This window comes from Mobula hypostoma, chromosome 22 (assembly GCF_963921235.1).
Source record: "Mobula hypostoma chromosome 22, sMobHyp1.1, whole genome shotgun sequence".
Lineage (NCBI taxonomy): Eukaryota > Metazoa > Chordata > Chondrichthyes > Myliobatiformes > Myliobatidae > Mobula > Mobula hypostoma.
Genome location: NC_086118.1, coordinates 59,587,387 through 59,609,673, shown reverse-complemented (window position 1 = coordinate 59,609,673; position 22,287 = coordinate 59,587,387). Strand labels below are relative to the sequence as shown.

Below are 22,287 nucleotides of genomic sequence, written 5' to 3'. Positions count from 1 at the left end.
GAGGGGTGGTACCGAGGGAGGGTCACACTGTGAGAGGGGTGGTACCGAGGGAGGGTCACTCTGTGGGAGGGGTAGTACCGAGGGAGGGTCACACTGTGGGAGGGGTTGTACCGAGGGAGGGTCACACTGTGGGAGGGGTGGTACCGAGGGAGGGTCACACTGTGGGAGTGGTGGTACCGAGGGAGGGTCACACTGTGGGAGGGGTGGTACCGAGGGAGGGTCACACTGTGGGAGGGGTAGTACCGAGGGAGGGTCACACTGTGGGAGGGGTGGTACTGAGGGAGGGTCATACTGTGGGGGGGGCGGTACCGAGGAAGAGTCACACTGTGGGGGGTGGTACTTAAGGAGGGTCACACTGTGGGGGGGGTGGTACTTAGGGAGGGTCACTCTGTGGGAGGGGTGGTACTGAGGGAGGGGTGGAACCAAGGAAGAGTCACTCTGTGGGGGGGTTGGTACCGAGGGAGAGTCACACTGTGGGAGGGGTTGTACCGAGGGAGGGTCACACTGTGGGAGGGGTGGTACCGAGGGAGCGTCACTCTGTGGGGGGGGGTGGTACCGAGGGAGGGTCACACTGTGGGAGGGGTGGTACCGAGGGAGGGTCACTCTGTGGGAGGGGTGGTACCGAGGGAGGGTCACACTGTGGGAGGGATGGTACCGAGGGAGGGTCACACTATGGCAGGAGTGGTACAGGGAAGGTCACACTGTGGGAGGGGTGGTACCGAGGGAGGGTCACACTGTGACAGGGGTGGTACCGAGGGAGGGTCACACTGAGGGAGTGGAGGTATTGAGGGAGAGTCACACTGTGGGAGGGGTGGTACTGAGGGAGGGTCACACTGTGGGAGGGATGGTACCGAGGGAGGGTCACACTGAGGGAGGGATGGTACCGAGGGAGAGTCACACTGTGGGAGGGGTGGTACTGAGGGAGGGTCACACTGTGGGAGGGGTGGTACAGAGGGAGGGTCACACCGTGGTAGGGGTGGTACCGAGGGAGGGTCACTCTGTGGGAGGGGTGGTACCGAGAGAGGGTCACACTGTGGGAGGGGTGGTACTGAGGGAGGGTCACACTGTGGGAGAGGCGGTACCGAGGGAGGGTCACTCTGTGGGGGGGGGTGGTACCGAGGGAGGGTCACACTGTGGGAGGGGTGGTACCGAGGGAGGGTCACTCTGTGGGAGGGGTGGTACCGAGGGAGGGTCACACTGTGGGAGGGGTGGTACTGAGGGAGGGTCACACTGTAGGAGGGGTGGTACCGAGGGAGGGTCACACTGTGGGAGGGGTGGTACCGAGGGAGGGTCACTCTGTGGGAAGGGTGGTACCGAGGGAGGGTCACACTGTGGGAAGGGTGGTACCGAGGGAGGGTCACACCGTGGGAGGGCTGGTACTGAGGGATCATCGGACTTTGCAGATGTTTCTGGAACAAAACGTTAAACCCTCCTGGGAGATACATAAAGCTACACTGTTCCTTCTGGGGAACAGGTCTCAGCTCCTCTCTCAATTTGGGCTTAGATTAGTTGGTCTGCCGGCCAGGGGCCACTAATCGCAGCACCTGGGTGGGGGCAGGGAAGGGCATTGTTAATACTACAGTTTGCAGTGGGGGTGGGGGTCAAATGTTCCATGTGGGCCAATGCACATTTAGCACGGAATCCAGTCCTCCTTGTATCTACTACCTCCCAATAACAATTCCCAGAACTATTGTAATCCCCGCTGCCACTTGACAGAGCCAAATGTCTTCCAAAACACTGTGGTCTCTCTCCGTGACGGGCACACACACACAGGCAGGTAGACAAGAGCCATGAGGTAATGTTGCAGCTCTATAAAACCCTGGTTAGACCACGCGTGGAATATTCTGTTCAGTGTTGGTTGCCTCCTTATAGGAAGGATGTGGAAGCTTTAGAGAGGGTGTAGAGGAGATCTACCAGGATGCTGCCTGGATTATAGAGCATCTTATGAGCATAGGTTCAGAGTTCCAGGACCTTTCTCTCTGGAACAACGGAGGATGAGAGGTGACTGATAGAGGTATATAAAATGATAAGAGGCAGAAAACGCGTGAACAGCCAGAGACTTTTCCCCAGGGCAAAACTTTAAGCTGCCTGGAGGGAAGTATAGAGGGGATGTCAGAGGTGAGTTTTTTTACACAGAGAGAGGTAAGTGCATGAAACATGCTGCCTGCATTGCTTGTAGAGGCAGATATGTTAGGGACACTTAAGAAACCATAACACCATAAGATATAGGAGCAGAATTAAGCCATTCAGCCCATCGAGACTTCTCCACCATAACGTCATGGCTGACGTATTATCCCTCTCAACCCCATTCTCCTGCCTTGTCTCTGTAACATTTGATGCCCTGCTTAATCAGGGACCGATCAACCTCTGCTTTAAATATACCCAATGACTTGGCATGTACAGCCATCTGAATTCCACGACTCACCACCCTCTGGCTAAAGAAATTCTCTCTTTTGAGTGGACATCCCTCAATAATGAGTCTGTGCCCTCTGTTCTTAGGCTCCCCCACTATAGGAAACATACTCTCCACATCCACTCTACCTAGAGTTTAACTATCTAAGAGTCTATCTTAGAGACTCTTAGGCATGTGGATGAAAGGAAAATGGAGGCTACGTGGGAGTGAGGGTTAGACTGGTCTTGAAGTAAGTTAAAAGGTCAGCACGTCATGGTTCTATGTTGTATGTAGTGGCTGGGAGACTCTCTTTGCCATCTGTCTTCTCACCAGTTGAGCTGGACACACATTCCTTCAACGTCAATAAAACCACATATCAGTTTAAAACTGGATCCATTCTCTGGAACATTCCAAGGCCACACACAGGGGGGCCACTGCCAAATGATAAGCTGAATATTTTCCAGTACTGCGGTTATTCAGATTAGACACAACCACTCAGCTAGTGTAGAGTGAAGGTCTTGATATCGGTCATTTAACAGGGAGGAGAGTGAATGCGCTCCTGGGGCGGGGTCTTCAACCAGTAATTATTTTGTCAAAATCAATACTAACTCCTGGGTTAGAGAGGGGCCATCAGTAACCAAATTATATGCTGTGCAGTGACCCTGGGGGTGGGTGTGTGGATGAGTGGGTGAGAGAAAGGAAGAGGGTGGGGAGAGAGGGTGCAGAGAGGTGGGGGAGAGAGGGGCTGAGAGGGAGAAAGTGGGGGAGAGAGAGAGGGTGAAGGGCAGAGGGGGATGGGAGGGGAGGAGGGGGAGAGGGGAGGGAAAGGGGAGAGAGTGGGTGAGAGAGAGAGGGCGAGGGAGAAAGCGGGAGAGAGAGGGGAGACGGGTGAGAGAGAGGGTGAGGGCAGAGTGGGGAGGGGAGGGGTAAAGGGAGGAGAGAGGGGGAGGGGGGAGAGTGGGGGGGGGGAGGACAAAATCAGCCAGGGTTCAGTTAAAGTTTAATTATCATTCACCCAGATATGAATACCCATGAATATAGCCAAACAAAACAGCTTTCCTATGAGGCCAGTGTAGAACACCTTGGTCCTGACAAGGTCCAACAGTCACACACAGCACATATAATTATAGCAGAAAAATATAGTTTAAAAATATTTAATACAGGCAGTGTCCTGGCCTGTAGATTGACGGTGCATTAATATTGTCCTGGAGCCATGCTTCTGCAAGAACAGCTGGCAGGAGTTTCTCATATCACACGGAGCAGCCGCAGACAAATGCAATCCAGCCTGTCTTCTCGGGATTGACCACTGGGGGGCAGCACTGACAAGCGGAACGAGTCTCCCAACAGCCCAGCGCAGAATCCGCCGTTCCTTTCTGCGGCTGCCGCAACCAGTAACCCCAAGACATGAATGAGGCCTGGTCCTTGCTGCAATCGAGGCCATGCAGTTCCTCCGCCATTCGTCTTGCCATTGAACAAGTGAATCAGATTTGCAGTATTCTACATTACCAATGTCCAACAGAGTTTTGCGAGCACAACAAAAATGTCCAAGACAATCACTTCCCTCTCCATTGACACCTCCTTCTCTGAACAGCTGAAGCAGGCTGCAACAGTATGTACAAGTCCAGCTCCAACACTATCCAGCAACTCGCTGATGGGATAAACCTGCAGTACTTAATATCCAGCAATATCTTGCGATTGTGAAAAAAAATATAGATGGCAAATAATCACACCTTTGGTTGGACCTAGAGAGGCCGCTGTGTCTGAGCGTCCTGCCATCTTCCTGCTCCCCATCACTGCTCAATGAGCTGGGCTTGGGAAGGGAATCAGAGGGTTCCTGATCCCCATCACTCTGGAGTTGGGGGTGCGGGGGGCGGAATCATTCCTGGTCATTTCAGTCCATAGGTGTGAGGGTATTAAGGAGTCCACAGGAACCTGGAGCTGATTAATTTGGCAGGGGGATAGGAACCAGAGTGATAGGGCTGAGGAAGGGGAAAACAAAAATAAATCAAAGATAGCGTGCAACAGAAATGATAGAAAGGACAGGCAGGAGATGAGGCCTAATCACAGCCAGTGGGATGATTTACAGGGCAATAGAGGCATGGTGTGGTTAAAACAGAAATCAACAAATACTGGACTGAAAGAGTTATATTCGAATGCATGCAGCATACTAAATGAAAAGGACAATCTTGAAATTCAGCTACAGATTGGCAAGTATGACGTTGTGGTCATCTCTGAAACTCGGCTAAAGGATGGCTGCCATTGGGAGCTGAACATCCAAGGATATACGGTATATCGGAAAGATAGGTTAGTAGGCAGAGGGGGTGGTGTGGCCCTGTGTATAAGAAATAATATTAAATCATGAGAAAGAGATGACATAGGATCAGAAGGTGTAGAGTCTCTGTGGGTTGAGTTAAGAAACAGCAAGAGTAAATGGACCCTAATGATAGTTGTATACAGGCCTCCAAACAGCAGCCAGGATTACAGCAGGAGATATAAAAGGCATGTCAGAAGGGCAATGTCATGATAATCGTTGGGGAGTTTAACATGAAACTGGATTGGGAAAACCAGGCCAGTACGGGACCTCAAGAGAGATCATTTGTAGAGTGACTGAGGGATGGCTTTTCAGAACAACTTGTTGTTGAGCTCACTAGGGGGTCGGCTGTGCTGGATTGGGTGTTGTGCAATGATCTGGAGGTGATAAGAGAGCTTAAGGTTAAGGAACCTTTAGGGAACAGTGATCGCAATATGATCCAGTTCACACTGAAATTTGAGAGGGAAAACATAAAATCCAGTGTGTCGGTATTTCAGTGAAATAATGGAAATTACAATGGTATGAGAGGGGAACTGGTCAAAGTTGACTGGAAAGGGACGCTAGCAGGAAGGACAGCAGAGCAGCAATGGCTAGAGTTTCTGCGAAAAATGAGGGAAGTGCAAGACAAAAATATTTCAAATAAGAAGAAATTTTTGAATGGAAGAAGGACACTACTGTGGCTGACAAGTGAAGTCAGAGCCAAAGTGAAAGCAAAAGAGAGGGCATACAAGGAAGCCAAAGCTAGTGGGAAGATAGAGGATTGGGAAACTTATAAAAACTTGCAGAAGGAAACTAAGAAGATCATTAGGAAGGTAAAGTTGAATTATGAAAGGAAGCTGGCGACTAATATCAAAAAAGATACTAAAAGCTTTTTTAAGTATATAAAGGGTAAAAGAGAGTCAAGGTTAGATATAAAACCAATAGAAAATGATGCTGGAGATATTGTAATGAGAGATGCAGAGATGGCAGAGGAACTGAATGCACATTTTGCATCAGTCTTCACAGTGCAGTATACCGGATATTCAAGAGTGTCAGGGAAGTGAAGTATGTGCAGTGAAAATTACGACGGAGAAGGTACTCAGGACGCTTAATGCTCTGAGGGTGGATAAAGCTTCTGGACCTGATGGAATGCACCCTTGGGTTCTGAAGGAAGTAGCCGGAAAGATTGCAGAGGCATTAACAATGATCTTTCAAGAATTAATCGATTCTGGCGATGTACCAGACTGGAAAATTGCAAATGTTACTCCGCTATTTAAGAAGGGTAGGAAGTAGCAGAAAGGAAACGATAGACCTGTTAGCCTGACATCAGTGGTGAGGAAGTTGTTGGAATCGACTGTTAGAGATGAGATTACAGAGTACCTGGAAGCACATGACAAGATATGCCAAAGCCAGCATGGTTTCCAGAAAGGAAAATCCTATCTGACAAACCTACTACAATTTTTTGAGGAAATTACAAGCAGGGTACACAAAGGAGATGTGGTGTACTTGGATTTTCAGAAGCTCTTTGGCAAGGTGCCGCACATGAGGCTGCTTAGCAAGATAAGAGCCCATGAAATTACAGGGAAGTTACTAACATGGGTGGAGCATTGACTGATCAGCAGAAAACAGAGAGTGGGAATAAAGGGATCCTATTCTGGCTGGCTGCCAGTTACTAGTGGCGTTCCACAGGGGTCAGTGTTGGGACCTCTGCTTTTTACGATGTATATCAATGATTTGGACTATGGGATTAATGGATTTGTGGCTAAATCGCTGATGATACAAAGATAGGTGGAGGAGCGGGTAGTGTTGAGGAACCAGGGAGCCTGCAGAGAGACTTAGATAGTTTAGGGGAATGGGCAAAGAAGTGGCAAATGAACTAGAATATTGAAAAGTGTATGGTCATGCACGTTGGTGGAAGAAATAACCAGGCAGACTATTATTTAGATGGGGATGAGAATTCAAAGTGCAGAGATGCAAAGTGACTTGGGAGTCCTTATGCAGGATACCCTAAAGGTTAACCTCCAGGTTGAGTCGGTGGTGAAGAAGGCGAATGCAATGTTGGCATTCATTTCCAGAGGTATAGAATATAAGAGCAGGGATGTGATGTTGAGGCTCTATAAGGCACTCGTGAGACCACACTTGGAGTATTGTGTGCAGTTTTGGGCTCCTTATTTTAGAAAGGATATACTGACATTGGAGAGCGTTTAGAGAAGATTCACAAGAATGATTCCAGGAATGAATGGGTTATCGTATGAGGAACATCTGGCAGCTCTTGGGCCGTATTCCCTGGAGTTCAGGAGAATGAGGGGGGATCTCACAGGAACATTCCGAATGTTAAAAGGCCTGAACAGATTAGATATGGCAAAGTTATTTCACATGGTAGGGGAGTCTCGGACAAGAGGGACAACTTCAGGATTGAAAGATGTCCATTTAGAACAGAGATGTGGAGAAATTACTTTAGTCAGAGGGTGGTAAATCTGTGAGATTTGTTGCCACGAGTGGCTGTGGAGGCAAGTCATTGGGTGTATTTAAGGCAGAGCTAGATAGGTTCTTGATTAGCCAGGGCATCAAAGGGTATGGGGAGAGGCAGGGGTGTAGGGATGACTGGAAGAATTGGATCAGCCAATGATTGAATGGCGGAGCAGACTTGATGGGCTGAATAGCCTACTTCTGCTCTTATATCTTATGGTTTTATAAAAAATCAGCCATGACTTGATGAACACAAGAGGTTCTGTAAATGAGGGAAATCTTGAGAAACACACACAAAATACTGGAGGAACGGTTCAGGTCAGGCAGCCTCTATGGAGAGGAATAAACAGTGAAGGTTTCAGGTCAAGACCTTTCATCAGGACACGGTGAACAGTAGAGGAGGCCCAGAGCCAGCTGGCCCACTGCTGATGCTAACTCTCACTCTTAATATCTGTAATACCAAGCAGGGTGACACGGAGCTTTCAGCATTGTCCTGGTACCTACAACACTGACCAGAGAAAATCTGCAGATGTTGGAAATCCAAGCAACACACACAAAATGCTGGAGGAACTCAGCAGGCCAGGCAGCATCTATGGAGAAAAGTACAGTCAATGTTTCGGGCTGAAGTCCTGCCGAAGGATTTCGGCCCAAAATGTTGACTGTACTTTTTTCCATAGATGCTGCCTGGCCTGCTGAATTCCTCCAAGGAAACACTGAGCCTCCAGCATTGTCCTGGTATCTACAATACCACGCAGGGGAACACTAACCCTCCAGCATTGTCCTGTTGGAATGGGAACAAGTAGTGTCTGAATTGCAAAGGTAGTTTTATACAGCTCCAAAAATGATCAACATATTCTACACAGTTCACACATCACTGGAGATGGTAAAAAGATTTTAAAAACAGCCGTTTCTAAATTGGTGTCCAAGCCAACAACTATGACAACAACATGTATGTTGACACAGCTGCAGAGGGCTGCGTTATGGGACAGGATATATATATAAAACCAGATGTTTAGTAAGGTTCCCTTAGCTAAAAGCATGTCAAACTTAGAACATACTCTGGCAGAACCCTGAGAATATTGTGACGAATAGAATTTGCAAATGATGACATGAAGTCAGAGCTGTTGATATTAGCAGCTAATTATGTCATGCACTTGGCCTTGCAAAGAAATGATCGGTTGAAAGAGTGAGACAGGATTAGAAAAGTGTCTAAGCAAACTTATAGAAAATATGTGAAGAGATGTTCAAGGATTCTCACAGGGGCACCAAGCAGCACAAAACTTATCTACATGAGGCAGTTCAGTAACCTGCACCGAAACTCAGGGCGGCAGTTTAAGCATGCATGAAGCAGGTGAAGGGTTGGTAACAGAAGCACGGAGTGATCGAATACTTCGCATAACAATGTTACCCAAGACTGAAGACAGCATCGGGCCCTTTAGTAATCCCCGAGAGAGTGGTAGATACAAGACCATACCGTATAGGAGCAGGATTAGGCCATTTGGCCCAGAGTCTGCTCTGCATTTCATCATGGCTGATCCATTTTCCCTCTCAGCCCCAATCTCCTCCCTTCTCCCCATATCCCTTCATGCCCTGACAAATAAAGAATCTATTAGCCTTAAATATAGCCTATGACTTGCCCTCCACAGCTGCTTGTGGCAGCGAATTCCACAGACTTGTGGAATAAGAAATTCCACCTCATCTCCATTCTAAATGGACCTCCTTCTACTCTGAGACTCCCCCACCATAGGAAACATCCTCCACATCCAGTTCTATGGTTTCAATGAGATCTCCCCCCGTTCTTCTAAATTCCAGTGAGCAGAGGCCCAGAGTCATCAAACACTCATCATATGATCATGAAGTGTAATACAAGACCGTAAGACATGGCAGCAGAATTAGGCCATTTGGCCCATTGAACCTGCTCCGTCATTTCATCATGGCTGATTTATTATCTCTCTCAGTTCCGTTCTCCTGCCTTCTCCCCGTAACCTCGGACACCTTGACTAACCAAAAAATCTATCAACCTCCGCTTTAAATATACCCACTTACTTGGCCTCCACTGCCATCTGTTGCAATGAATTTCACGGATTCACCACTGTCTGGCTAAAGGAACCTGAGGCTGTGCCCTCCAGTCTTCCGGTAAGATGGCAACTTGTGCAAAGTACTGTATAGTTTTTTTGTGTGACTGACTATTTGCTGATATCTTGAACATGTCATGTTGCGCTGTGTGTTTTTGTCTTTTTCAAACATCTTTTTTACAATCACAAGCCAATGCCGAATTTTAAGAACTTTGGGTACTGCGGGTCTAACTCATGGTGGAGCTGCTCACTGACAGAGCAGCAGGAGGAGCCGGACTTGGTGTGGACCATGTTGCTGCCTGATACAGCAAGGCATCAGAGTTGGTGCGCAAAGGCAGCGTGCATTGTAACAGCGGGTTGGACATTTCTCTTGTGATCGCAAGACCCTGGTGGACATTGATAACGTAAGATGCCGTCGGCCTGTTTCCCTTGTTCGTTGGCAAGACAGACAGTAGGGGAGGTACATGGCCTCGGTTGCAGCAAGGACTAGAGTTCAAGCTGCAGGCTTTGTCCGTTGCTGCAGTCCAGGAGAGGAGGTGCCGGATACAGTGCAGTGCGCCATTCATGCTCGGTTCGGAGCTGACCTCGCCCATCAGTGCTGACCTCGCCCATCAGTGCTGCCCTCCAGTGTTCAATCGGTGAAATGACAAGCTGGACTGCATGCGAGCGTTCGTCTGCGGGCTGCCAGGAACTCGATCATCAATTTGCAGGACATGTCCTTAGGGGGCTTGTGCAAGGTACAGTATAATATTTTTGTGTGACTGAATATCTTGAACGCGTCATGCTGTGCTGTGTGTTTTGCACCTTGGCCCGAGGGAACACTGCATTTTTCAGCTATATTTAAGTATGGTTGAATAATAATTAAACTTGAACTTGGTCCTAGATCTGCCAATATTGGAAACATTCTCTCCACATCCACTCTATCCAGGATTTCAAGATTCGATAGGTTTCAAAGATTTAGCAGCCAAATTGACGGAAGAATCCTCAGTATCTTCCAAACCTGTGGAGATACTGGGATTCCTCCTGTCAAGTGAAGGACAGTAAAAGTGACCACATGATTGAAGAAGGTGGAGGAAGGCAGCAGTGAATTTACAGATCTGTTGCCTAATATCAATGCTAGAAAAGATGTAATAACAGAACCTCTTAAAAGAGTAAAGATAGGACAGGGTCAGCATGGGTTTACACAAAGAAAACAACACTCCTGTTGGGAGACCATGTTCCACAAAACCTTATACTGTATCTGAAAGTTAATGAGGAGATGATTTAGAACACGCCTGAGTATTTGTCAAATCTAATTTGGAAAGAGAAAGGAGGTGGGAAATGTGACAGTGAATCCATCTTGACTCAAACCTCATTGCACAGAATTCAGCCCCCGTCACAGAACTCACTCACTGAGAGATCTACACATTCTCTCTCCCATCTTACATCCAAGTGTTCTAGTCTGCACGTTCTACAATAACACTAAAAACTCTATATATTTAACAAATAAGATATCAGCCAGTTACCTTAAGTGATCCTCACCCTGAACAAACAGTGTAGTTACACAGTCAGTAAGCCTCACCCTGACCCACTCTATAGAGGTTGAGCTAGGGTTGGTCATTCCCATATTACTGAGTTATCTATCAGAAGGTGAGGAATAAGATCTGTTGTGTACACTGTGCTCACCAGTCCATCCACCAAAGCCAGGCCCAGGCCACGAGGTCCTCTTTCCAAATTGACAGTGAACACTTCATCGTCTGCTTCGCTCCTCTGAAGAGTGGGAATGCCTGGAGTGGAAAGAAGGACGTCAGTAACATAAGTTCTGCCAATGATTCTGCACATATCACTGATGCCTTTACACAGCTCAGAAGCACCTTTGTTGGAATGTGAGGCAGGCAAGGAGAGTCAAAGTACACAAATAGAGAAAATGGACAGGAAGGCTGAGAAACCGAGAGAGACCAGAACAGTACAGGGGTACAGAGACAGAGAGACATGCACAGCCGAGAGAGAGACCAGAACAGTACTGGGGTACAGATATAGAGACACATGCACAGGTGAGAGAGAGACCGGAACGGAACAGGGGTACAGAGACAGAGACACATGTACAGCCGAAAGAGAGATCGGAACAGTACAGGGGTACAGAGACAGAGACACATGCACAGTAAGAGAGAGACCAGAACAGAACAGGGGTACAGAGACAGAGACACATGCACAACCGAGAGAGAGACCAGAACAGTACAGGGGTACAGATATAGAGACACATGCACAGCTGAGAGAGACTAGGACAGTACAGGGGTACAGAGACAGAGACACTTGTACAGGTGAGAGCGAAACCAGAACAGAACAGGGGTACAGAGACAGAGACACATGCACAGCCGAGAGAGACCAGGACAGTACAGGAGTACGGATACAGAGAGACATGTACAGCCGAGAGAGACCAGAACAGTACAGGGGTACAGAGACAGAGACACATGCACAGCCGAGAGAGAGACCGGAACAGAACAGGGGTACAGAGACAGAGACACATGTACAGGTGAGAGAGACCAGGACAGTACAGGGGTACAGAGACAGAGACACATGCACAGCCGAGAGAGACCAGGACAGTACCAGAGTACGGATACAGAGACACATGCACAGCCGAGAGAGACCAGGACAGTACCAGAGTACGGATACAGAGAGACATGTACAGCCGAGAGAGACCAGAACAGTACAGGGGTACAGAGACAGAGACACATGCACAGCCGAGAGAGAGACCAGGACAGTACAGGGGTACAGAGACAGAGACACATGCACAGCCGAGAGAGAGACCAGGACAGTACAGGGGTACAGAGACAGAGACACATGCACACCCGAGAGAGACCAGAACAGTACAGGGGTACAGAGACAGAGACACATGCACAGCCGAGAGAGAGACCAGGACAGTACAGGGGTACAGAGACAGAGACACATGCACAGCCGAGAGAGACCAGAACAGTACAGGGGTACAGAGACAGAGACACATGCACAGCCGAGAGAGAGACCAGAACAGTACAGGGGTACAGATACAGAGACACATGCACAGGTGAGAGAGACCAGAACAGTACAGGGGTACAGAGACAGACAGACACATGCACAGCCGAGAGAGAGACCAGGACAGTACAGGGGTACAGAGACAGAGACACATGTACAGCCGAGAGAGAGACCAGAACAGTACAGGGGTACAGATACAGAGACACATGCACAGGTGAGAGAGACCAGAACAGTACAGGGGTACAGAGACAGACAGACACATGCACAGCCGAGAGAGAGACCAGGACAGTACAGGGGTACAGAGACAGAGACACATGTACAGCCGAGAGAGAGACCAGGACAGTACAGAGGTACAGATACAGAGAGACATGCACAGCCGAGAGAGACCAGAACAGTACAGGGGTACAGAGACAGACAGACACATGTACAGGTGAGAGAGAGACCAGGACAGTACAGGGGTACAGAGACAGACAGACACATGCTCAGCCGAGAGAGAGACCAGAACAGTACAGGGATACAGAGACAGACAGACAGTTCAACTCAATTCTGGCAGAAAATTCAGTTGCTGTTTGGTGTGGGAGAGTTCTAAGTTGCTGATGCTTGGATTCACTGGAACACAGTACACTGCAGACCCTCTTTCTGGCTCTTCTCTGGCTTTGAAATCTCCAGTACCCAGCCTGGAATGTTCAAGGTCAACAAATGCCAAAAAAAAGGGATAATTTCTGCAAAGAAAACCCTTTCCCAGCCTTAAAACTGAAGAGGTCAAAGGTGAGTGAAACTCTGGACACACAAAGTGTATTCAGCTGTCCTGTCTGTGCAGGAGGCAGACCAAAACTTACTAAAGAATGCACTACAAAGATCGACTTTCTGCAGCTCAAACTGAACGCAAAGTCCTTCAGAAAGTACAGTATAAAAGTACAGGTGACCAAACATTTTGAAAAGCTCAAACAGATAAATAGAGGGATAGCTCAAGCGAAGCGGCCAGTGCGTGAGTGGGCCAGTGAAGGAGTGGAGCTTTGAGGCTTTGTCTCAAAAGGCTTCGACGAGAAGAGGCGCAGGACAAGCTAGCTCGCAGTTAGTTTTTACAATGTCTCCTGAGACGGTGATGTGCCTCTCATGTGAGATGTGGCAGTCTTGGGGGAACTCCCCTCTCCCGCAGAGTCACATCTGCCAGAAGTGCATACGGCTGGTCTATCTGGAAGACTGTGTAAGGAATCTGGAGCAGCAGCTGGATGACCTTCGACTCATAAGGGAGAATGAGGCAGTCATAGATGAGAGCTACAGGGAGGTAGTCACACCTAGGCCGTCGGAAGCAGGTCGTTGGGTGACAGTCAGAGGGGGGAAAGCGAAGGTGAGCAGACAGGTAGTGCAGAGCACCCCTGTAGCCATTCCCCTGAATAATAAGTTTACCGTCCTGGATACTGTCGGCGGGGACGACCGACCAGGTGTGAGCCACAGTGGCAGGGCCTCCGGCACTGAGTCTGACCCGGTGGTGCAGAAGGGTGGGACGGAGAAGAGGAGAGCTGCCCTCATTGAAGGCTCTATAGTCAGGGGAGCAGACAGGAGATTTTGTGGACGTGAGAAGGACACCCGCATGGTTTGTTGCCTCCCGGGTGCCAGGGTCCGGGATGTCTCTGACCGGGTGCACGACATCCTGGTACGAGAGGGAAAGTATCCAGAAGTCGTGATACATGGTGGGACCAACGACATAGGCAGGAGGAGGGATGAGGTCCTGAAGTGTGAGTTTCGGGAATTAGGCAGAAGGCTGAAGAACAGGGCCTCAAGGGTGGCGTTCTCAGGATTGCTGCCAGTGCTACGTGACAGTGATGGTAAGAATTGGAGGAGATGGCAGTTGAATGCGTGGCTGAGGAGCTGGTGCAGGGAGCAGGGTTTTAGATTTTTGGATCATTGGGATCTCTTCTGGGGAAGGTGGGACCTGTACAGATTGGATGGGTTGCACCTGAACTCGAGGGGGAACAATATCCTTGCAGGTAGGTTTGCTAGCATGGTTTGGGAGGGTTTAAACTAATTTGCGAGGGGGATGGGACCCAGAGCGATAGAGCAGTGAAAGAAGTGCATGGAGTAAAGCCAGATCTAACATACAGAGAGGCTTTGAGGAAAGAGAAGCAGAATAAACGGTGTAAAGACAGTAAGGTAGAAGGGCTGAAATGTGTGTACCTCAATGCAAGAAGCATCAGGAACAAAGGTGATGAACTGAGAGCTTGGATACATACATGGAATTATGAGGTAGTGGCCATTACAGAGACTTGGCTGGCACCAGGGCAGGAATGGATTCTCAATATTCCTGGATTTCAGTGCTTTAAAAGGGATAGAGAGGGTGGAAAAAGGGGAGGAGGGGTGGCATTACTGGTCAGGGATACTATTACAGCTACAGAAAGGGTGGGTAATGTAGCAGGATCCTCTTTTGAGTCAGTATGGGTGGAAGTCAGGAACAGGAAGGGAGCAGTTACGCTACTGGGGGTATTCTATAGGCCCCCTGGTAGCAGCAGAGATATGGAGGAGCAGATTGGGAGGCAGATTTTGGAAAGGTGCAAAAATAACAGGGTTGTTATCATGGGTGACTTTAACTTCCCTAATATTGATTGGCACCTGATTAGTTCCAAGGGTTTAGATGAGGCAGAGTTTGTTAAGTGTGGCCAGGACGGATTCCTGTCACAGTATGTGGACAGGCCGACCAGGGGGAATGCCGTACTAGGTAATGAACCGGGTCAGGTCACAGATCTCTCAGTGGGTGAGCCATCTGGGGTACAGTGACCACCGCTCCCTGGCCTTTATAATTATCATGGAAAGGGATAGAATCAAAGAGGACAGGAAAATTTTTAATTGGGGAAAGGCAAATTATGAGGCTATAAGGCTAGAACTTGCGGGTGTGAATTGGGATGATGTTTTTGCAGGGGAATGTACTATGGACATGTGGTTGATGTTCAGAGATCTCTTGCGGGATGTAAGGGATAAATTTGTCCCGGTGAGGAAGATAAAGAATGGTAGGGTGAAGGAACCATGGGTGACAAGTGAGGTGGAAAATCTAGTCAGGTGGAAGAAGGCAGCATACATGAGGTTTAGGAAGCAAGGATCAGATGGGTCTATTGAGGAATATAGGGAAGCAAGAAAGGAGCTTAAGAAGGGGCTGAGAAGAGCAAGAAGGGGGCATGAGAAGGCCTTGGTGAGTAGGGTAAAGGAAAACCCCAGGGCATTCTTCAATTATGTGAAGAAAAAAGGATGACAGGAGTGAAGGTAGGACCGATTAGAGATAAAGGTGGGAAGATGTGCCTGGAGGCTGTGGAAGTGAGCGAGGTCCTCAATGAATACTTCTCTTCGGTATTCACCAATGAGAGGGAACTTGATGATGGTGAGGACAATATGAGTGAGGTTGATGTTCTGGAGCATGTTGATATTAAGGGAGAGGAGGTGTTGGAGTTGTTAAAATACATCAGGACAGATAAGTCCCCAGGGCCTGACGGAATATTCTCCAGGCTGCTCCACGAGGTGAGAGAAGAGATTGCTGAGTTTCTGGCTAGGATCTTTATGTCCTTGTTGTCCACGGGAATGGTACCGGAGGATTGGAGGGAGGCGAATGTTGTTCCCTTGTTCAAAAAAGGTAGTAGGGATAGTCCGGGTAATTATAGACCAGTGAGCCTTATGTCTGTGGTGGGAAAGCTGTTGGAAAAGATTCTTAGAGAATCTATAGGCATTTAGAGAATCATGGTCTGATCAGGGACAGTCAGCATGGCTTTGTGAAGGGCAGATCGTGTCTAACAAGCCTGATAGAGTTCTTTGAGGAGGTGACCAGGCATATAGATGTGATCTATATGGATCTTAGTAAGGCATTTGACAAGGTTCCACATGGTAGGCTTATTCAGAAAGTTAGAAGGCATGGGATCCAGGGAAGTATGGCCAGGTGGATTCAGAATTGGCTTGCCTGCAGAAGGCAGAGGGTGGCAGTGGAGGGAGTACATTCAGATTGGAGGATTGTGACTAGTGGTGTCCCACAAGGATCTGTTCTGGGACCTCTACTTTTCGTGATTTTTATTAACGACCTGGATGTTGGGGTAGAAGGGTGGGTTGGCAAGTTTGCAGACAACTCAAAGGTTGGTGGTGTTGTAGATAGTGTAGAGGATTGTCAAAGATTGCAGAGAGACATTGATAGAATGCAGAAGTGGGCTGAGAAGTGGCAGATGGAGTTCAACCCGGAGAAGTGTGAGGTGGTACACTTTGGAAGGACGAACTCCAAGGCAGAGTACAAAGTAAATGGCAGGATACTTGGTAGTGTGGAGGAGCAAAGGGATCTGGGGGTACATGTCCACAGATCCCTGAAAGTTGCCTCACAGGTGGATAGGGTAGTTAAGAAAGCTTATGGGGTGTTAGCTTTCATAAGTCGAGGGATAGAGTTTAAGAGTCGCGATGTAGTGATGCAGCTCTATAAAACTCTGGCTAGGCCACACTTGGAGTACTGTGTCCAGTTCTGGTCACCTCACTATAGGAAGGATGTGGAAACATTGGAAAGGGTACAGAGGAGATTTACCAGGATGCTGCCTGGTTTAGAAAGTATGCATTATGATCAGAGATTAAGGGAGCTAGGGCTTTACTCTTTGGAGAGAAGGAGGATGAGAGGAGACATGATAGAGGTGTACAAGATAATAAGAGGAATAGATAGAGTGGATAGCCAGCACCTCTTCCCCAGGGCACCACCGCTCAATACAAGAGGACATAGCTTTAAGGTAAGGAGTGGGAAGTTCAAGGGGGATATTAGAGGAAGGTTTTTTACTCAGAGAGTGGTTGGTGCGTGGAATGCACTGCCTGAGTCAGTGGTGGAGGCAGATACACTAGTGAAGTTTAAGAGACTACTAGACAGGTATATGGAGGAATCTAAGGTGGGGGCTTATATGGGAGGCAAGGTTTGAGGGTCGGCACAACATTGTGGGCCGAAGGGCCTGTACTGTGCTGTACTATTCTATGTTCTAAAAACAAGCTGCTGGAGGAGCTCAGTGGGGGCGGGGGGGGGGCAGTCAACGTTTCAGGTCAAGTCCCTTCATCTGAAATGTCAACCAGCCATTTTCTTCCACCAGATACTGCCTGACCAGCTGAGTTCCTGCAGCAAGCAGAGAACTGCTGCAGATTCCAGCGCCTGCCGTCTCCTGTCTCCCTGGTAGACAGTTTTCAGTTCCCCTCTCAGATCTGTTGCCTGGTTATGGCTGGCTGCTGGCGTGCAGTTCCATATGCTGGGACCCTTTCACTGTTGCTAAACACTGTCCACCTTCCTGTCCGTTTCCCATTGTTAGGGCGCGGTCCACCTTTGGTAAGGGCAATACTTATCAGCCTCTGGGAAGTTGCTGGCAGGCACTTTCCCCGAAACGCAAGAGGTATGTGCTCCAGCAGAATGATTAAATGGTAGCTACACGTACACACAGCCCGCATGGGCATGCGGGAGGGGCGGGAGAGGGGGAGAGAGAGAGTGAGACGCAGGCACTGAGATACACAGAGACAGACTGGGAATGAGAGTCACCAATCTGTATTACACAAGAGGGGAGACACACAACAGGAGAAAGGGAGACTCACCAAAACTGGAACACTGCACGGAAGAAAGCATATGGAATGTAGATGAAAACTGAGACAAAAGGAGTCAGGTACACTCAAGCATCTCACTCTAGTGACCTCTCCTGTATTTTCTTTGCTCTCAACCTCCATTTCTGAGAAAATTTGTTAGGTGACCCAGAGGGAACAATGGCCCAGGGTAGGGTAGACAATCTCACCTTTCGATGTGCTGCCTTCACACGGCTCAGTCTGGTCACCATTAACCATGTTGCCAGCTACTTGCAGTGGGTGGGCTTCAGCGTCACACTCAGCCAGCTCCAGGACCTGCGGGGTGTTGGGTGGCGTCAGCAGGCAAGAGGGGTCCAGGGCCAGCTTCTTCTGGGGGAGCTCTTGCTGCCCCGGGAGGCTGCTCTGCAGCTCAAGATTCTTCAGCTTGTGTGCCAGCTCAGCCTGGCAGGACCGGAGACTGCCCGAGGCACGGCCCAGGAACAGCGAACGGCCCATCCTGATGTCCCTCCCCCTGTACACAGGCTGAGGATCAGGCGAGCAGCGATGGCTGCTGCTTTGCTCGCTGCACTCTCCTCCATCTGCAGAGGTGCCCGTCTTCTCTCCTGCCACCTCCCCGAAATCCTAAAGCAGAGCAAGTTGCAAAGTGGGTTAGAACCTCAGCCACTGCCTTATCTTTTCACAGAGGAACAGCAGAGAAGATGAGGTGATCAGACCTCAAGGACGACTCCGGATCAGGTACATCCGTACTCAGATCCACACGGGCAGGGGCCCAATGCCTGATTCAGACAGACACTTAGGCAAAAAAAATTATGTTTGATTCAGCCAACGACAGTGGGGTTGTCAACAAACTTGAAGACCGTAACACTATAAGATATAGGAGCAGAAGTTGGCCATTCAGCCCATTGAGTCTGCTCCGCCATCCAATCATGGGCTGATCCAATTCTTCCAGTCGTCCCCACTCCCCTGCCTTCTCCCCATACCCTTTGATGCCCTGGCTAATCAAGAACCTATCTACCTCTGCCTTAAATACACCAAATAGCTTGCCCTCCACAGCCGCTCATGGCAACAAATTCCACAGATTTACCACCCTCTGACTAAAGTCATTTTGCCACATCTCTGTTCTAAATGGACATCTTTCAATCCTGAAGTTGTGCTCTCTTGTCCAAGACTTCCCTACCATGGGAAATAACTTTGCCATATTTAATTTGTTCAGGCCTTTTGACATTTGGAATGTTCCTATGAGAACCCCCCTCATTTTCCCGAACTCCAGGGAATACAGCCCAAGAGCTGCCAGACGTTCCTCATACAGTAACCCTTTCATTCCTGGAAACATTCTCGTGAGTCTTCTCTGAACACTCTCCAATGTCAGTATAGCCTTTCTAAAAATAAGGAGCTCAAAACTGCACACAATACTCTCAAGTGTGGTCTCACGAGTGCCTTATAGAGCCTCAACATCACATCCCTGCTCTTATATTCTATACCTCTAGAATTGAATGCCAACATTGCATCCGCCCTCTTCACTGACTCAACCTGGAGGTTAACCTTTAGGGTACCTTGCACAAGGACTCCCAAGTCCCTTTGCATCTCTGCATTTTGAATTCTCTCCCCATCTAAATAATAGTCGGCCCGTTTATTTCTTCCACCAAAGTGCATGACCCCATACACTTTCCAATATTCTATTTCATTTGCCACTTCTTTTCCCATTCCCCTAATCTATCTAAGTCTCTCTGCAGGCTCTCTGTTTCCTCAACACTACCCGCTCCTCCACCTATCTTTGTATCATCAGTAAATTTAGCCACAAATCTATTAATCCCATAGTCCAAATCATTGGCATATATCGTAAAAAGCAGTGGTCCCAACACTGACCCCTGTGGAACGCCACTGGTAACCGGCAGCCAGCCAGAATAGGATCCCTTTATTCCCACTCTGTTTTCTGCTGATCAGCCAATGCTCCACCCATGTTAGTAACTCCCCTGTAACTCCATGGGCTCTTACCTTGCCAAGCAGCCTCATATGCGACACCTTGTCAAATTGAATGTGGCATTGGAGCTGTGCTTAGCTACACAGTTATAGGTGTAAAGTGAGTAGAGCAGGGGGCTAAGCACACAGTTCTGTGGTGCACCTGTGCTGATAGAGATTGTGGAGGAGATGCTGTTACCAATCCAAACTGACTGGGGTTTGCAAGTGAGGAAATTGGGGATCCAATTGCACAAGGATTAGTTTGGATTGATTTTGAGGGGATAATCGTTCTGGCAATCTCAATGTAAGAATCAGAATCAGGTTTAATATCATTGACATCATGTAATGTGTTGTTTTGCAGCAGTACATTGCAATACATAGTACGTAATAAAAATTACAATTTTCAATAAGTATACAATTTAAAAAATAGGAATAAGTAACGCAGAAACAGAGGGAGAAGTACTGTGGAAGTGTTTGTGGGTTCACTGTCCATTCAGTAAAGCCTCCGCATTTCAATCTAACTTGCAGACTATCACACTTTCCTCACTTTCTTTCTCATAGTGAAACTGCACTCACGACCCAAGCCTGCAGTCCAGGATCCGTCAATTTAGAGTACTTTTAGATTTTTTATGCGCTTAAAATGATGTTGCTTACTGAAGTAGCCATGGTTGTGCAGTAGTAGTCCTGTACAGGATTATCCGGTGATTCCCACTGGAGCTGCTCGCAATGAGTTGCCCTTTATCAGCGCCATCTTGACGTTACACTCCAGGTGATGCATTTTGACGTATCCCACGGATTCAGGGTTAGAGGGTGCTCCTCCTGGTTCGATGCCGCCTCAGCAGACAGAAGGGCTGCAGATGATGGAATCCAGAGTTGACAGTTCTCTTCCTCCCCACTGACGCTGCTCGACCCGGTGAGTTCCACCAGCAGGTTGTTGCTGCAGCTTCATCCACTTGTGGTTCTGTTTTCAATTAATGGTTCACTGTGTCCCTGTGGCCGAGCTCTCACCATTTACCCACACTGCGCATCGACAAATACGTGAACAGCATTTGATGGCTCTGGGCGCATACACACTGGAGCTTAGAAGAATAAGGGGGGAACTTATTGAAATCTATCAAAGTTTGAAAGGCCTAGATAAAGTGGATGTGGAGAGGATGACTCATATAGTAGGGGATTCTAGAACCAGAGAGCATAGCCTCAAATTAAGAGACTTCCAGTTAGAACAGAGATGAGGAGGGATTTCTTTAGCCAAAGAGTGGTGAATCTATGGAACTTATTGCTATGGGTGATTGTGGAGGCCAAATCACTGGGTATATTTAAAGTGAAGGTTGATAGATTCCTGATTAGCAAGGTCGTCAGAAGTTATGCGGACAAAGCAGCAGAATAGGGTTGAGGAGGATAATAAATCGGCCATGATGGAAAGGTGGAGTAGACTTGATGGGCTGAATGACATAATTCTGCTCCTATGTCTGTTATTCTTAGTGTTATGGATAGTACATTAACCGTTACAGAACTGCCTTTCATAGCAGACAAGCTGTTTCAGTGCATTTTATAAACTGGCCAGTTTGCCTCTGTTCTGGACACCTACCAGGTACTTTATGCACCATTTCTGGAGCACAGGCTCGGGTCATCTCTGGTTCAAATACTGCCCAGGCTGCCTTTGACCTGCAGTATTTCCATCAGAGTTAATCTGAGCATAGCCCTGCACCGAGCAACACCATCACTTGAGGTATAATCTGGCAGAAAAGAGCACCAACTTTAAAGAACCCCCTATACTGAAAGATAGGGGGTTATTAAAGTGTGTATTAAAGAACCCCCTAAAATCCGGAGGAAAACACACAGAGGATGCAGAGGGGGATCACAAAGCTGAGGAAAGAGGACCGGGTCGAGACAACAGAGACTTTTGGAGAAGAGGAGTTTGGTGGGTAATACCGTTCTGGCTGACCAGAAGTGTACCGAGAGCGGTAAGTGTAAAGGAGTTGGGTGCTTACTGATCTGGTTAACAACAGATGGTGCAATCCGGGGTATATTACGATCGAGTAACGTACTTGCAGACCAGATATTGAACTTTTTACTGTTGGACTTCGGCCACATTCCACCGTGATACAACACTTGGCAGCACGGGAGGTCGTTCCTGCCTGTGGCCATCAAACGTGCAGCTCCTCCCGTGGAGGGTCAGACACCCTGAGCCAATAGACTGGTCCTGGACTTATTTTCCATCTGGCATAGTTTGCATTTTGTTGTTTGATTGTTGGGGTTTTTTGTATTGCTATATTTACGCTCTATTCTTGGTTGGTGCGGCTGTAACGAAACCAAATTTCCCTCAGGATTAATAAAATATATCTATCTATCTATCTACTTAATATTGACCAAGGGAGGGGAGCACAGCACATATGAACACGGGGCAAATAAAGAACTAGTCACAGATCTGAGTAGAACACTGACCACCTGGCCAGCTGAAGCCACACACTGCAGGTCCATGCCCTGAATAAACAGTGACTGTACAGTTTCACAGCGACCCTCACTCTGAATAAACAGTGACTGTAGTTTCA

General features: G+C 48.2%; 1 protein-coding gene across 2 annotated transcripts in view; it reads right to left on the bottom strand.

Annotated features, from left to right (window-relative positions):
- LOC134336452 (ras-associating and dilute domain-containing protein-like) overlaps positions 1–22,287 on the bottom strand; it is a 154,286-nt gene that overhangs the window by 18,436 nt on the left and 113,563 nt on the right. For both annotated transcript variants that reach the window (XM_063030698.1, XM_063030699.1), the window contains 2 exons: positions 17,986–18,397; positions 10,892–10,992 (listed from right to left, as the gene is read on the bottom strand). In XM_063030698.1, the coding sequence (XP_062886768.1) occupies positions 10,892–10,992; positions 17,986–18,397 (513 nt within the window). The remainder of the gene's footprint in view (positions 1–10,891; positions 10,993–17,985; positions 18,398–22,287) is intronic.